We start from the raw sequence: 17,286 nt of genomic DNA, 5'->3' as shown, positions 1-17,286 counted from the left end.
TTAATACTTGATGATGATTATATAATAACAATAATATGTAAGAAGTAAATTAATATTACTATTTTAATAATAAGATTTAATAATATAATAATATTTAGTAATAAAAATAATGATTGGATCGGATCACGCAGAATTGCATCTAAATCATTTTGACGCGATTTGATTGGTTTATGGGCTAAAAAACGTGGATTTATTTGTGCTTTGACCTAAACCATGTTCCTCCCAATAATAATAGTAATAATAATGAGTAAAGCTATAATAAACAAAATAATATATAAAAATAATAATAATACTTATGATAGTGATATAAAAATAAATAATAATAATAAGAGTAATTAGTAAAATAAATTAGACCAACATAATAATAATATTTAACAAAATGGTTATAAAAGAATGGACCTAAGCTGAGGTGAATTGAATTGAACTGAACTGAATTGAAAATAAGTTGGGAAGAACAGACCTTGAACTTATAATACATTCGGGTGTATAATAAAAGTATGGGTAGATAAGGGTATGCATTCATGCTCAATTGCGCATGCATGATTGCATTTGCATGCAAGTATGTAACTACTTGCTTGGTGATTGCCATATATGAGATGTTAAAATGGCAAGTTTTGGATCTTTGTGTGCCATAGACTGAATGGGCCGAAGAAGTTTGTTTCTCAGTTATCCACTAAGTACAAAGTGTACGTATACATTTTAGTTTGTTTCCCTTCTTAACAACAACAATGAACTTCTTGAACTTTATGGGGCCAAACTGCCAATAAGCACAGACTAAGGTGACATCTAGCAAAGCCTTCTTTTTGGAGCACCGAGCTTAGTGGAGAAAGGGGCACACCAAGGCTATAAATGGTGTCATTGCTAGGCCATAGGACCTTATTGGGCTTCGGAACAATGGTGTCATTGCTGCAAAAACTTTGTCTAGTATATCAATATATCATCAACTTGTGTGCAACTTGTGGACTGTGGTACAACCGTACAAAATAGTGGGTAAACTCAGATCCTCTATCTCAATAATATATTGATTCTAATTACTAATTGGATTTGGCGTGAGTGGTTAAAGGTCTCTCGCTCCTCAACCAAGGTCTCGAGTTCAAGTCTTGGGTATGGAAAAAATCCCAACTTGAAGGGATGTTGCCTTTGAATATACATGCAAACTCCCGCGGGAGATTAGTCCACTCGCCGAAAGCGGTGGAAAACTCCTCGTAGTAGGACAAAAAAAATAAAAAAATAATTGATTCTAATTTTTGTATCACTTTCTCTAATATTAGTGATTTCTAATGTTGAATGAAATACCTTGGTATTTCGTACTACCAAGAAAAAGTCACACACAAATAATACACAAATTGCTAGATAAAGGACATAAATCAATAAAAGGCAAATTTCAAAATTTATTCGAGTATAGAATATGTGACATTGAATCTAATTACATGAATCCTTATTATTCCAAGTTCTCCCATAAGGCAAAGAGATTGATGTTTTGCCTACCCCTCCCCCAAAGCTCTCCTTGTAACCTCTCTTGATGTGCAAATTAGGCAATTAAGGAACTCTTTTTTTAAAAGGTAAGGGAGAAGACACCCTAATCGGATCGGAACCTTGCACATGTCAACCCGACTCGGATTTGCAAGCAAGGTCCCTTGGGAGTAGGGGGAATGGTAAAGGGAAATTCCCACCTCCAAAATACCTCTAGTGAAATTTGATCCCACAACCTCAAGTACTACTTAGTAGACAATTAAGGAACTGGTACTTGGTAGACACATGAGTACTGGGCATACACTTGCTAATTGTTTTTGGTGCATGAGAACAAATTAAAGTAGTCTATAAATCATCAACACTGTCAAAATCCACCTTACATATTGCTAGTCACCCAATATAACTTTATAAATCACCCTTTACATGATCAGCACTCATAAACTTTGTCCAGATCTTTATAAAGTTATTTCTACATTTTGATGTATAATTTTATCTTAAAGCTAGATTGTTTTGGGTGGACCTAGGATTTTGTTTTTGAGGTGCTAACAACAAATAATTACAAAAGATAAGGATAATACAAGTTGTAGGTAATGTTGGATACAAAAGAAATGATTTTGAGTTTGTCTTATTAGAGACCGTATTTTTTAAATTAAAATCAGGTAATGGTAAGTCCAATATTAAAAAGAAAATTAGCTCAATAGTGATTAGATTATTTCTTTCGGTGACTAATTTAATTCATTTAGTGACTAGGTCTACATTTATATTAAAATTAGACCGTTTCTTTTAATAATTTTTTTTTTAATATTAGCATGTCATCTAACCCTCTAGGCCAAAGCATAGTTCCTTCATTGAAATTTGACACTATGCGTCTAAACTCTAAATGCGATATGTTCCTTCAATGAATAATTGAAATTAAATTTTGACAATTCAGGGTCCGTTCTGTTCAACTTATTTTAACTTATATAAAATCTTATAAGATAGGATAAGATAAGATAAGATTTTTTATGAAGTTATCTGCACTCATTTCAGAAAAAATAAAATAAAATAATACTAACTAAATCAACAATTTCATAAGTATAAGACAATATAAGTTGAACAGAACCAACCCTAAGATGCCCTTATTTTACTAACTAAATTACAAATTGAATTTTTAATCTATATATGTATCTCTCTCAAATCCAATATTTCAGTTACCCAAATGGCTTTCACTAACACATTCAAACTGTCAAACAACTAATCCACAGCAAATCAACAATTTCATGAAAATAGGAGTGTAAAATTTATTTTATTGTTGGCAGCAAAAAGTTTTCTTGTTTGTTTTTAATAGAATATATGTGAATATTTGCTTAATATTATTGTAATAAATCATTTATGTGCACATCTTGTATAACGTATTGAGATCCTCTAGAGTTTCAAAAAAAACTTTACACCGTAGAGTTCATTAAATATCAGTCGTTGAATAAGAAATCAAAGGCTTGTATTTTCTTTTCCAAAAACCCCCCTATTTTGCCCCTGAATATCCTATCCATATCTTTTCCTTTCTCACTAATCATGAGCCCTTGATTTTATAATATATGGTCAGAATTCAACTCTACTTTGTAGAGTTTTCATAAAACTCTAGAGGATCCGGACAGGATAGTTATCTCCAGTAGTCAAAAATTACACATAAATCCAGCCTAAACTTTAGCTAATAAAGGTTATGTACTTTTGTATACTTTCTCCGTTCCATAACAAGTGAAACATTTTTGTAAAAAAGCTCTCACATAAAGAAAGAGAAGTGTTTCACTTATTATGAAACGGAGGAAGTATAAACGTTGGTTTGGGAAGGAATGAAAGCAAGCCATTATCTTCTTCCAATTTTGTATTGATGGAGATTATCTGACTTCTCAATTATCTGAAAAGCCATAATCTTCCTCAGCTAATGCAAAAGATTTCACTTTACTATGATTTGCTTGAAATAAGAAAAATATATGAACACTGGTACAAGCATACAAAAGTAAACAACCAAAATATGTCACTTCCAAAGTGAGCCTTCATCTTTATTACTTTCTCTGTAAAATATAAAATACATATATTATATATACATTAAAAAAACCAAGGAAAAAAATTACAACCCCAAATTTAATGGAGGTTTCAGTTATGCCGATCTTAGCTAATCTTTACAAACTTCACTCCAAAACAAAGGGAAAAACAGGAAACTAATATTAGCTTCCTAGCACAATGCATGCATGCTTCCCACAAGACTATACTATAATTTGATTTAATTAGTAGAAAAGTGAGATCAAAGCATGAATTTTTGAATCCCCTTGGATAAACTTGGAATTTATAAATGATTATTATTATTACGGATCATACTATTCCCTCTGTTCTCCAATAACTTTGAAAACAGTTTCCGTTTTTGTCAGCTAATTTCTTTCTCGATATGTGTTTCTCTTGTAAAATGACGATGTTACCCTCTCGATAAAATTTCAAACCCTCATACGCCTCAAGGCAATGTAAGCCAATAGCCTAAACCCCACAAACATAATCAACATCACCCCAACACTTGCTAAAGGTGTGATTTGTCCTTGGATATCCTCTTCAATAAACTTGCAATTAGCCACATTACTAGAATAATGGTTCAAACAACCGAACATAGAAGAAATCCCTTCTCCCCCACCATATTGCACATCGATTAGCAATCGATAGCAATAATATGTAAGTGATCCATACTTAATCCACCCCAAACACCTCGGTAATTTATGCACGTAGAATCCTCCAGTCAAAACACATCCCAACATAACAATTGTAACAATGGTAGAAGCTCGTTTCGCGTCCATTATTATAGCACCTAGAGCAAGGCCAAGGCCTTGCGCAACGAGCACATACCCTATGATAACTCCCAAGGTCTGTAAGAAGATCCAAAGTTCAGGCCTTAAGGCCGTCATCCAATAGACCAATGTGAGAAAGATAGTTGGTAAAATGAGCTCCATAGGTAAATCACCAATGATTCTTGACAAGAAGTAAGAAGACAATGAATACATCCCTGAAGCACGTTCCTTCATGAAGATAGCTCGGTCTTGTGGGAAGGCGAAAACGGCATTAAACGATGGAAATACACCCCAAAAAATTGAGATGAAGTAGAGCAAGCCTAGCCTATCTTGAACATCTCTGTAATCTGAATGCCACCACATGATTCCGGCTAACAATGCAGCGGCGATGACCTGAGAAACGCGAAGCGAGTTGAATGACTCGTGCCTACGCTCTTTTAGGCTCCTTTGGAAGAGGATACAAAATTCATTCAACCATGAATATATGCTGTTTTTCATGTATTGTTGTGAGCTTCTTTTGCTCACAACTATTGTGTTATTTGACGAACTATTTTTGTTGTTGTTGTTGTTGTTGTTGTTGCTTGTGTTGTCTAAGCAGGAAGCTTTTACGCTAGGAGATAATATAGTGTTGTATGCTGAAGTAAGTGCTTGCTTTGTATTAGGCCTATCTCTCTCGTTTACTCCATCAGGCTGGTGAGATATGCCTGCATGATTATATTCTAAGTGCGTAAGAACCATGCATGCTTGTATGATTATATATAGTGAATTAATCACGTTATAGTAAAAATAGATGCATGTCATATTATTAAGTATAATGTGTGATTCAAGAATAAAAATCAAGATCATAGATTGGCAATATAATAGCACTATAACAGATTCAACATAAGCAAGAATAGTTCACACATTAAGCAAAGTAATTACGATTAGGAGTTTTGGCTTTCGATATGAGGGATAAGTTCAAATAAGGACGATATAGGAGAAATTGGTAAACCCTAAAATGAGAAAATGGCTATACATATTAGACCTAATTAATAGGTAGGATTTGACCGGCGAGGCCAAGTCAAGGTTAATCAAGTTAGGTTGGAGCTGATGTGGTTATACTTTTATGAAAATAAGTAAAAGGTCTCGGGACGAAATGATCCTATTCGACCATTGTACATCGCTAACATCAGGAAATGGAATAATCGAGAATCTCGAGTAACTGGCCAAGCTGCTAGCTAGAGCGATATAACTCACTATATAGCCTATAATTATTCATTAGATACACGTCCAAGTAGCCGAGTCAAGGTTAATCAAGTTAGATTAGAGCCGATGTCGTTATACTTAATAATGTCTCACTATATAGCCTATAATCATTCATTAGATAAACAAGTAGTAGCTTAGTAGGAGTAACAAATGATTAACATCTTACGTTAACACTTAGTACAATGTTTAAACCTTGACCCTATGAAAAGTAATATTAAGAAAAAGTAAAGAAATAGGGAGCTAGGATACTTAATTACCACCTCTTAATTAAAAATATGTTACTTTTATAGTATGATTAAGATCCTATGTTATTTCAATAGTGCAAGTATTATTATAATTTATAAGGTTAGTGAGTGTCACTACCAAAAAGAGAAGCAATAATAAAGCAAAGAATAAAAGGAGGCCAATGTTGGTGGAGTATGGTGGGACTTCACTTTATTAAGCTTTCATTAGTGTCACTCAATTAAAAGAAAAGCCCTTTATTTTATTTTCCACATTGGATGTCGTAAGCAATTTTAAAGTAGCCTCACACGTGGTGCAATCAAATACATACTCAATGGTTTACTTCTTTTTAAGCAAACAATTAAACAATGCATAATGCAAAAGTTAGATAAGGAAAGGATATAGTACTAGTATGTCTAAGTTTAGTGATAAAACAAATTACTCCCTCATCCAAAATAGGGTGCTAATCGAGTCGAGCAGCTTACGAGCAATTCGAACTCGACTCGGTCAACGCTCGGTCAAAACTCGACTCGGGTTGGCTCGACTCGATTACCAGTAGCTATTTAATAGTCGAAAAATGTAAAATAAAAATAAGTGATTCGATTAAAAAAAAGGGTTTAGAATGTCTGAAAATCATTATCACATTTGATCAAAAAATATCCAAGATCATAGTACCTAAACTATAAAGAATTTGGTTAAATAATGGTGAGTTCTTATAATGAACAGTCCATGTAATTCTTATTAAGGTGGTATATTTTAAGAGAAATATATATATGCTACCATGCATGGTTTGTGTGTTACGTTCATGACCCCTTACATGACATTTAGTACGTGCAATAATTTGAAAGGTTTCTATGCTCATAACAAAGTTGTCATAAAGTAGGCTAGTATTAACTCGCTACAATACTATAGTTTTAAATTAGGATATTACAAAGGTCAAAGATCAGATTGATAACACGAAAGTGGTGAAGGTATAAAATTTTTGTCGAAAGCAATATGAAAATATATTTTTTTTTAAAAAAAAAGAAAAATATGAATGGAGAATCCACGTGAAGAGCATAAACAAGGTTTAGAATCTACCGGAAGATTTTAATTTAAAGGTGAGAGATCTTGAGTTTAGAAGGTTTATTTCTAACTGATTATATAAATGGTTGTCTTTGACATTACTTGATGAAAATAAACTAAGATTGATAAGTTAATTGAAACTGATAAGATAAAGTTGAGACTGGTAAGATGCTGGAACTAGATAGATAACTGATTAGTTTAAGTTTCGCAAAATTAGTTGATCAAGTTAATAAAATTGAAGAATATAAATGCTGATTAAAAGCCCTAAAACAAAGAGGAGTATTTACATCAAAAGAAAAAGCTTTAACACATTAGCATAACAAGATTGCTTATTTCAATTCTAAATTTCAAACCTTAAGTTGATGAAAACAACCCATAAAAACAAAGAATAATATTTTTGAAAAACGATTGATTATATAATAATAGTGAACTTACTCAATATTCCGAACTCTTATTTCTAATTTATTATTTGATGGAAAATATTCAGAACGAACTCTTAAATGGTATAAACACAAAATCTAACATAATTCGGAAAAAAAAATCCAATATTCAAAACTCCTATCAACTTCATAAAACAAAAAGACAAGAATATTGGTTCCTATATATGGAAGAGGGTGGTGTACCGTGTACAAGCATTGCATTACCTATATTCGCACATCCAATATTAAAAAAAATACTAGCAAAAATCTTCCAATTTATCCTATTTCAGTGTTCTTTTTCATCAAAAAAAATCAATTTTTCTAGTGCTTTCAATAGAGTAAGCATAATAATAAGTATAAATATAAAGTAATATTCTAATATGCTATGTAACGTACTCAATGTCGTCACGAATCATCTATCACTCCAACTTAATCCATGTCTTCATCATGGTATGCCTAAGAACGTACGTAACAGTATTATAAAGGTTGCCTGAAGTGAATAATTGCATATTTCCTCAATGACATCAATCATCCATTGAACTAAGATAAAAGGCTATCTATCAATGACATTTTTTAGATCAATTGCCTAGTCAAAAGAGCATTATAACTAATTAAAGCGGCGCCCCATGTTTTATATGCCTCTAATTAAGACTTATAATTGCATTTCAATAGTATGCACGAATACGAAGACAGTAAAGTACAAAGAAGGAGAGGGAGGATTCGAACCTATAATATATCGTTCACAACACCTCAATCTTAATCACTAGGTCAAAACATCCTTGATATGTTTCACTTTAATAATGATATTACATATATACAATCCTATGTTAGTCGAGCTCTCTCAACCACTAGGCCAATTTTGGTCGAAATCCTATTAGAGAGATACATCATCTAGTGCAATCTCACGTGAGACTAGTTTCATTCTATATATATGTATATATACATCTTGTTGAATATATTCTCTCCTAATGAAGTCAAGACCTAAAATCAGTTGACAACTCTATGACTAAAAGTCAAACTATTTGGAGGACTGTTCTCTCTCGAACAATATGTGAAAAGATGGCATTTTCAAAATTCTCCATTTTACATTGTTGCAAGACAAACTGGCCAAAAATATGGCGATTTTTGTTTTTAATTATGTATTCAACAAAAAGTTTTACACTTGATGAAGATACGTAAGATATGCATGATGGTACCCACTTAATAGTGATTAAGGAAGACTACGTTGAAAATTAGTGTGCTAATCAGTAGTTATCACGTACTTATCAAGAAATCTATATAATTAATTAATGTCATATCATATTTACTTTATGATATGCAATTACCAAACGGAACTTTAAAAAAAAATAGAAGTAAAATTTTGAAATGTTTGCTTTTCTAGACAACATGATAGGAAGGCATAGGATATAAAAGTTAAAGATATATAGGATAGAAGAATATAATCCGTATGATATTAACCAATTATAAAAGGACACAATGATATATTTCCAGCTGTGTGAATAACGCGAAAGAAAGAAAAAGACACCCTCATTTTATATTCGTATTGATTTATTAGGTCAAAATAATGAATAATGTGATAATTAATAAAGGATCATTTAGTCATTTATTAGCTTGATGATCACTGTAAATATGGAAATTAATTTGCATGGTCATCTAAAGCAGACATTGCTACATCTACCCGATAAGTAATCTACCTACTTCTAATAGAAGCATTAAAATATTATTAATCACGTGAGTTGAATTCCACTATCATCACTTACCATTATCCGATGGGTAGATCAGACTAATTATTTTCGGTCATCTAAAACAAAACATACTAATTTGTGAAATGATTGAAGGAATAAATTTGTTAGTCAATACGTACTTAAATGAGTAATTTATGGATTTAAATAATGAGGGTCCATTTCCTAGAGCTGAGAATAAATTGTTAAAGCATGAAAACTCAGCCATAAAATGATTCTAATTAATCAAGCCAAGGTGGCCCAAAATGCTTGACAAATTTTGGCCTTGATTTTGTTTTTTTAATCTTTGCCTAGGTAGGACATACCAAGTCTTTTATTTGATTCAAAGTATAAAAGATGATTCTTAAGCATTATTCTTTTAAAAGACGTGTCATTAAAGATCGGATTACATAATATATGCTACATCATATGGAGAAATTCTTTTCTTAAGAACTAATTATATTAATTTAAAGAGATCTTCAAATGCTAAAGTTTGATGTATGATTTATGCTAAGATTCTTAGGATATTAATGTATAAGAAACTTCGAATTTGGAATAATAATGAGCTTCATCAATCAAATAAGCCAATATTAAAGTGTGATGGTATTTTCGATCATATTAGGTATACTTAGTTTTAACCGTAGATAGTATTTGATTAAAATTTTGGTTGAGTTGGTCTTCTAACATGATATCATTGCGTATGAAAACTAATTTACAATAACATTTTCATTTAAAAGATATTTTCACATAAATCCTTTTTCATAAACGGAAGATAGAGACAAGACAAACCAATCCGCTATTCTGCTTTTGCACAGACGGGTCAAGGTTTTATATACGTCCAACTAAAGATAGCCTTACATATAATGATATAAAGGTTTCCAACACTTCTTTCTTCTTTTCCAAACATATTATATACTATTTTGATAAAGAAAGCTATATATGGATAGATTTTCTATTTAGTGAAACTAGAAAAGGAAACCTTATCCAACAAATTTCTACCCAAATAATTATAATGGTAGAAAATGGTGATGACATTTTCAAGGACTGAAAACAAAAGAAAGTAGCTTAAATAATTCCCAACATTATTGGGCTTACTCTTTTTTTAAAAAAAAAAAAGTGGTGGGTGGGTGCTTAAAGTTGAAAGAAATAATAAAGATTGAAAAAAAAAAGTCAAAAGATTGTTTTCAAAAAAAAAAAAACTTAGTGGACTAAAGACTGAAAAAAGAGCATGAAAAAGAAAGCTTAGATGAAATAAAGAGGACATATGTCAAGAAGGTAACGTAAGATTATTTGATTCTAAAGTATTATCCAACAAAAAAAGAAGTTAAAGAAAAGAAAAGAAAAGCTACCAACTTTCCCATGTTCTTAAGAAATTTTCTTGCAAAATAATTGCATTTTGCAAACTATCCTAGCCAAGGACATTGCTCCCACCACCGCCAACACTACGCACAAACACTGTCTCTGTCGTGCATTTTGGGGTGACCTAATCAATCACACCAAAAATCCTACTACCATATTCACATTCATTGGATACAGTCATACAAGTCATGTTCATTATCCTTGCTACTACTTGCGAGTTTCCATTCGCTATTTCGAATGCGATATCCGTTAGCTCAGTAAGACAAGACGGGTATTGATTGTCGCGGTAAATTTAAAAAAAAATTAAAGTCGTAAGTTTGATACTTCTTTCCGTTATGAAATAAGTGTAATTTTATGTGAGATATTGTTGAGACGGATGTTTCTTATTTGAGAACATAGAAAGTATTGACATGGTTAAAAAAACCGTAAAGTTAAAAAGTTAGCACTTATTGACTTGAAATAGTTACTCAATTTTCGATATGTTTCAACTATTTGAAAAACTGTTCATATTGTTAGTTAAAGTGTGATAATTTTTTAACTGTTTATTATCTCATGTAGGCAATTTACTATCGAATATGTGAATGATGCAATTTTATGTGAGATATTGTTGAGATGGATGTTTTTTATTTGAGAACAAAGAAAGTATTGATGACATGGTTAAGAAAAACTGTAAAGCTTTAAGTTAGCACTTATTGACTCGAATTGGTTAGTCAATTCTCGATATGTTTCAACAATTTGAAAGACTATTAATATTGTTAGTTAAAGTGTGATATTTTTAATTGTTTATTATCTCATGTAGGCAATCTACTATCAAATATGCAAATAGTGGAATACGTGTAGTTTTATCGTCTACGAATTTGTGATATATATGCATGTACCAAGCTTTATTTAGAATTATGTTATGTATCTATATATTACTCCCTCCGTCCCATAATATAGTGCCTACTTCATTTTTGGTAGGTCAAACTTTAAAATCTTTGACCGAATATTCTCATTTGTATATATAAAAAAACATATTCATGTGGGATCTTATTAGATTCGTCTCAATGTGTAGTTTCATAATATCAACTTTTTATATTTTTTATTAATATGGAATTGAAGACATTAAAGGTCAAAGTTATGTCTTGGAGACCGTGTAATAAAGAAACAAGCACTATATTATGGGACGGAGGGAGTATTTTTTTTTTTCTCATAAAAAAGGAGAAATAGTAGAAAGCACTAACAAGAATCATTTATTGAGGGAATTGGATATTTATAATTATTTTTCCACAGTGCATATTCCCAACACACACAGACCATGCTGTTGCACACTTAATACTCCTTCCTAGCCGCCTCAGCAACTAATTCCATACTCTCTTTTTTCATATATTATGAGAACCGCTTTAATTTATTGATATTTTTCATAAATAAAATCCTCCCCAATAAATTCACATTAATCTTCTTATTCATAAAGTTGAAAATCTTAAATCAGGAAACCAAGTTTTATTTTGATTGACGTGTGATTGTAATCTAACGTATTAAGAATAAATAAATAAGTAGTATAACTTATGTTGATTGACGTGTGATTGTGTCATAAATTATTCAAATGATACTATGTTCGGAAATTTATTTAATGCTTATTTGCAATCCTAAAGACTGCATATATTAAAAGGGTTATTATGCTATATGCAGCCCTTAGGGTTGCATATAAGACATAAATACACTATTTAAAATGGAAATAAGTTGTGAATTTATGGAAAAAATTTGCATCAACCGATGTAATAAATGATCAATTAATGCAACTTATTTCCATTTTTAACTTCTTATATACAGCCCTTCGGACTGCATATAGCTTTTCCCATATTAAAACCCTAAATTTATTATTTCCTCCGTTTTAACTTAAGTTGTGACACTTTTATTTTGAGTAATACCTTCTCTCTATCTCTTTCCTATTATATGGGATTTTTTTTATCTTCTTTCTCTATCTTTCTCCTCTCCAAAAATTGTCTAGAAATTTGTGATTTTAAAAGTGTCGCAAATAAATTGAAAAAACGGAGGAAGTATATAGATAATAACTAACTCAAGTTGTGCAAGTGAGATACAGTGATATTTTATCTTCATTCGAATCTCATCTTCAGGTGAGGATTTGGTTTGTACCTAAGTATATATTCTAGTCAAATACTTAGGTATGTATGGACTGTAAAGCAACTACATGATGCCAGGAAAGTGGCATTTTACCCTCTTTTTCATACCCATGTATGGAAGTAAGTGATTCTGCAAATTGAACTTATTGCAGTTCAAAACAAATCTAGACCTATATACTCAACTGTAATCAATGGAGTATAAAAGTATGTTCACTATACATAAATATAGTACAGCTGGAGTAATTTTACTGTAAAGTTTATTCTTTAAGATTACATTTGGACCATAATTTATTTCTCAGGTTGATAAGAGATTACATAATTATTGTTGAAAAAAGCTAAAAATGGAAAAAAACAAACATTAATTGATCATTTATTATATAAATTAATGCAAACTTTTGTCATAAATTTACAACTAAATTCTATTTTAAGTAATGTATTTATGTCTTCTAATTTATATTTGAAATGTATGAACAGAAAAAAAAGGAAATTGTGACTTCTCGTGAGCCTCATATGTCCTACAACTACAAGTTGTTAAGATTGTCGTACAAAGAGGAAAATTATTGTCATATGCCAATCAATTATTAGCTCAATTTTCTCCATGTAACTTGTCCTATAGTTTTATGAAAGGTACATCGACTACGAAATTATTGAAAGGATCCAAATTAAAGTCTCGTCGTCCTTGTTTTGCATTAAAAAAAAGTCTCGTCTAGCGTACACACTAAATACTCCTCCAACTCAAAATGAGCTCAATAATCACTCAAAATCATAGAGTAATTGACTATAAGTTAATGGATGTCCTCAAAGCATAATAACCTACACCACAAGGCTCTAGCTCTAAGGTGGGAAATGGTACTACAAATTCTCAAACTCATTAGCCAGTAAGTGTGGATGCAGCACAGGTTCCCTCATACCTGAGGTTAAATATTCCACTGAGAAAGAAGGGGTGGAGAAGATTCGAACTCGTGACCTTTTTATCACGCTGGCTCTTGATACCATATTAAGGGACTAACTCAATCAAAAGCTTAAGCTGATGGTTGAGGCCCCAAAAATATATCTATATTCTATCATGTAGGTTAATGAATGTACTCTAAAGTATAACAATTAATTATATTATTTCAAGATATTTCTAAGTCTATACCAATATATATTAATCCCACTCATATATTGGATATCATAGATTAACCTCATTCCTATAGTTAAATAAAAATGTAAGTCTATAGTCCAATAGTAATAATGATCGTACGATGATCCGACAAAAAATTGACTAATCAACACGAAATATTTCTCCATCCATAAATTCCATCACTCTCATATAGCTAGTGCCAAATAACAACTTGCTATGTACCTTACAATATTCAGCTATCACTACTACAACCTACATGCACTAAAATTGTCTTGTCTCTTGTTCCCTAAACAGCAATTTTGACTTATCAACCCAATCCCAAAAAGAATATTTTCTTACACAAAACAAAATGAAAATTAACAAATTTCCTTCACGACAATTTCCTCCTTTAGTAATTCATAATGGTATAGAATGATCCTCAATTCTAAAATAATATAACCTTGTTGGAAATTAGCGAACTCGAACCGCTGATATCCGTTACAGTGTAAACTACCGTCTCTTAGACCCCGCAACTAACTGATTTTACCATAAAGAAAGCTAACGATCATCTTAATTATATAAAATTCTTTTACTATTTTGTTTTAAAAAAATCAATTTAAATTGTTACTTCGCCATCCAAATTGTTGACTAAGATTGACCTCATAATAATAAGTACGATCTCAATATTTCTTTTATTAATCATCACTCTAAAACATTAAAAAAGGTTACTTAAAATCGACATCAACTATAACCAGCCTATGGTCTGTTGTCGAACACGTCCTAAATACGAGGAGGGAGGGCGGGCGGGCGGGACCATTATGTAACATGGGTACTTCTTTTAGGTCGCATACTCATATTCGTACACGTACCCGACTCAATACGATATGTATAATGTACGGGAACGCGTACCCATTCCTAAAATTTCAAAATTTTTGCCATTTTCTATCCCTGTTCTCAAGTCCGCAGTCGTACCCGTATCCTTCTATGTGCAACATACAGCGGGCGAATAAAATGAACAAATAATTATGCAAAAACAAATAGGAATATGGGAAGAAATGACATACCATTAGCAAGATCAAGGAGAAAATCCGCAGGATTCATAGGAAAAGACGGCTGAAAACCAAGAGAGTAAAAATACGACATAGCATCACTTCCTTTCCCAAAATAAATAGACCGTCCATCACACAACACAAGAACCGAGTCAAACATTTGATAAACCCGGCTCGATGGTTGATGAACCGATGTTATAACCGTTTTTCCTCCTTTACGAGCCAACTTTTGTAACGTCTGAACCAATCTATAAGCCGCGGTCGAGTCTAAACCGGAAGTTGGTTCATCTAAAATCAATAAACTTGGGTTCACTAACATTTCATGTGCTATACTAACTCTTTTTCTCTCTCCTCCTGAAACTCCACGTATGAAGGTGTTCCCTATTATAGTGTCACCGCACTTATGTAATCCTAACTCACCCATCACAGAATCAACGGCTGTGATTTTATCTTGTTTTGTGAGGGTGTTTGGTAAGCGAAGAAGTGCGCAGTAGAGGAGTGTTTCTCGGACTGTAAGATGAGGGTAAAGTACATCATCTTGAGTGACAAATCCGGTGCGTTTTAGTGTTTGTTTTGTGGGTTTTTTGTCGTTTAAGAGAATTGATCCAGTGAGTGCGTGACTATGTAATCTTCCTGATAATGCGTTTAGAAGCGTTGATTTACCACTACCTGATGGTCCAAGAACGGCTATGATTTCTCCTGGTGATGCTGTTCCTGTTATTCCGTTTAAGATTGTTCTTTCTTCAATCGTGGCCGTTGATAATGATGATGATGATGATGATTTACAGCCGTTGAATATCAAACGTTTTATGTTACTTTCACCATTTGTTGGTTCCATCTTCACTTTGTAGCATATGTCCATAAACTACAATCATCAGAACAAATTTTCAGAAAATCAATATCGAAAGTTTAATATATATGTACTAGTACTACTACATGTATAGAAATTTACGTGTTACATTGTCATATAGTAGAATTACTGTCTTCAGAATCTAAGATCAAATCTCGTCTACATCAATTATTCTTGGGACTTGCTTTTAGTGGCGAGTGAAAGTAGGCCTCAATACAGCTTTAAAGAAAATCAATAATAATTAATGTTTAGTAAACTGATCCCTTTTACAACCATGCTTAAAGTTCTTTATTAAACTAGTTTCATCCACAACCAAGTCTGACTTCGCCGCTACTCTCTCTACAACAAAAAAAAGATATGGAGCAATATGTCGAATCTGTTTTGAGTTTACGTACACTTGTTAGGGGCTAGCTAATGTTAATTTCCCTTATTCAATAAAAATTGTATATTGTATCTTCTACGTCGTATTTTATTAGAGTTATGGTAAGTATACTATTGTGTTCTTTCGCTGTGTTTCTTGAATTTGTTCATCATAATTTTTTTCTTGTGAATATGAACTCTAATATAATAAACTTATCATAACTCTAACATATCTAAAAGTACCTAAAAATTTATAGAGTGGTATGAAAAAACTAACCTAGCATACATGCATATAGGGGAGACAAGATTGGCATATTGTTGAAAAATGTGAGATAGAGATAGTACATAGTAGTATTAAATAACAAAGTCAAAGACAAGTCAACATGAAATTAACAATGAAATAATGAATGATTAATTAATTAGTTAGTACATAATACCTTGAGAGTGATAGGAAAAGAAGAGCATAAAATAGATGGTGATTGAGTTTGATAATCATGACAATGTGAATTGCCATTGATTTGGTTTGGAGGTTTATTTTCATTAGAAATCGACATTATTTTTTTTTTGTATTATAAGGGCTCGTTTGGCTGAAGCTAGATTTTCGAAGAAATCGAGAAAATGTAATGATAATATACTCTAAGTTGGGTAGTATTGTAGGGAGAGAGTTTTATGAGTTTATGAGTTTAGAAGATGAAGAGAAGTGAGGGAATGAATGAGAAGGGGTATTTATTGAAGTGGGGGTGGGATTTAATAGTAATATAGTTTGTTTTTAGTATAAAGTTATAATAGTATTAAATAAAAAAATAAAAAAATGGGATGATGGGAAAAAATTATAAAGGAGGAGATGATGGGTGCCACATCATAAGAGGGGGAGTCCACCGCTGAGGAGTGCAACGTGGCTTATACACGTGCCATCTGGTTCTGTTTTAAAGTATTGGTGGGACCATTTTACTTTTTCATGAGGAAACTGCCCAATTGAGCGCCGTTCATGGGTAAATAATATCTCTATCGTAGAATCACTTGTTCACTTGTAAATATTGTTTTGGTTTTGGTTCAAATTGCACTATTTTATAGTCTTTTATCAAGTCAAGTTTCAGACTATACGTGCGGTACAAATGTATGTAGGGTTGTAGACCAACTCGAGTTGGCTAAGTGGTAAGTAGCTTAATTTTGTATACGGAAAGTTTCGATTCGAGTCTCATTGTATGCGGATACTTTTGTTGGGAGACTCATTAAATTTATCTGAAGCAAGTGTGTGAGATGGGTTGATTCGGATATAGTCGGAGTTAAGTTTTGGTGAACCGGGTTATCAAGTCAAGTTTCAGACGGTACGTACGGTACAAATGTATTTAGACCTGGTTTTTGGATTTATATTCAGTTTACTTCATCTCAGTTCAGTTAGGTTAATTTTAGTTAAGTTTCTTTTTGCAATTCAATTTCTCTCGGTTCAATTCAGTCCACTTCAGTAGTTCAGTTCAGTTGATTTCA

The 17,286-nt window shown here is 32.1% G+C and overlaps 1 protein-coding gene across 1 annotated transcript; it reads right to left on the bottom strand.

Annotated features, from left to right (window-relative positions):
• Positions 1–3,485: 3,485 nt before the first annotated feature.
• Positions 3,486–16,517, bottom strand: LOC104894164 (ABC transporter G family member 25). Its single transcript, XM_010680373.4, has 3 exons — positions 16,236–16,517; positions 14,604–15,453; positions 3,486–4,987 (listed from the first exon to the last, which is right to left on the bottom strand). Exons 1-3 carry the CDS (start codon positions 16,350–16,352, stop codon positions 3,942–3,944), a joined length of 2,013 nt encoding a protein of 670 aa, XP_010678675.2. The 5' UTR covers positions 16,353–16,517; the 3' UTR covers positions 3,486–3,941.
• Between the last annotated feature and the right edge of the window lie 769 nt (positions 16,518–17,286).

The sequence above is a fragment of the Beta vulgaris genome, chromosome 1 (assembly GCF_026745355.1).
Source record: "Beta vulgaris subsp. vulgaris cultivar EL10 chromosome 1, EL10.2, whole genome shotgun sequence".
NCBI classification, from domain to species: Eukaryota; Viridiplantae; Streptophyta; class Magnoliopsida; order Caryophyllales; family Amaranthaceae; genus Beta; species Beta vulgaris.
Note: the sequence above shows the minus strand (reverse complement) of the source record. Positions and strands in the feature narration are given on the sequence as shown.

Bases quoted from the DNA above. Each gene is read 5' to 3' on its own strand.
- LOC104894164 (XM_010680373.4), bottom strand. From the start codon at position 16,352: ATGTCGATTTCTAATGAAAATAAACCTCCAAACCAAATCAATGGCAAT. The intron at 15,454-16,235 runs GTATTATGTACT...TGATGATTGTAG, and splicing joins CTTTTCCTATCACTCTCAAG to TTTATGGACATATGCTACAA. The intron at 4,988-14,603 runs GTATGTCATTTC...ATAATCATGCAG, and splicing joins TCTCCTTGATCTTGCTAATG to GCATATCTCACCAGCCTGAT.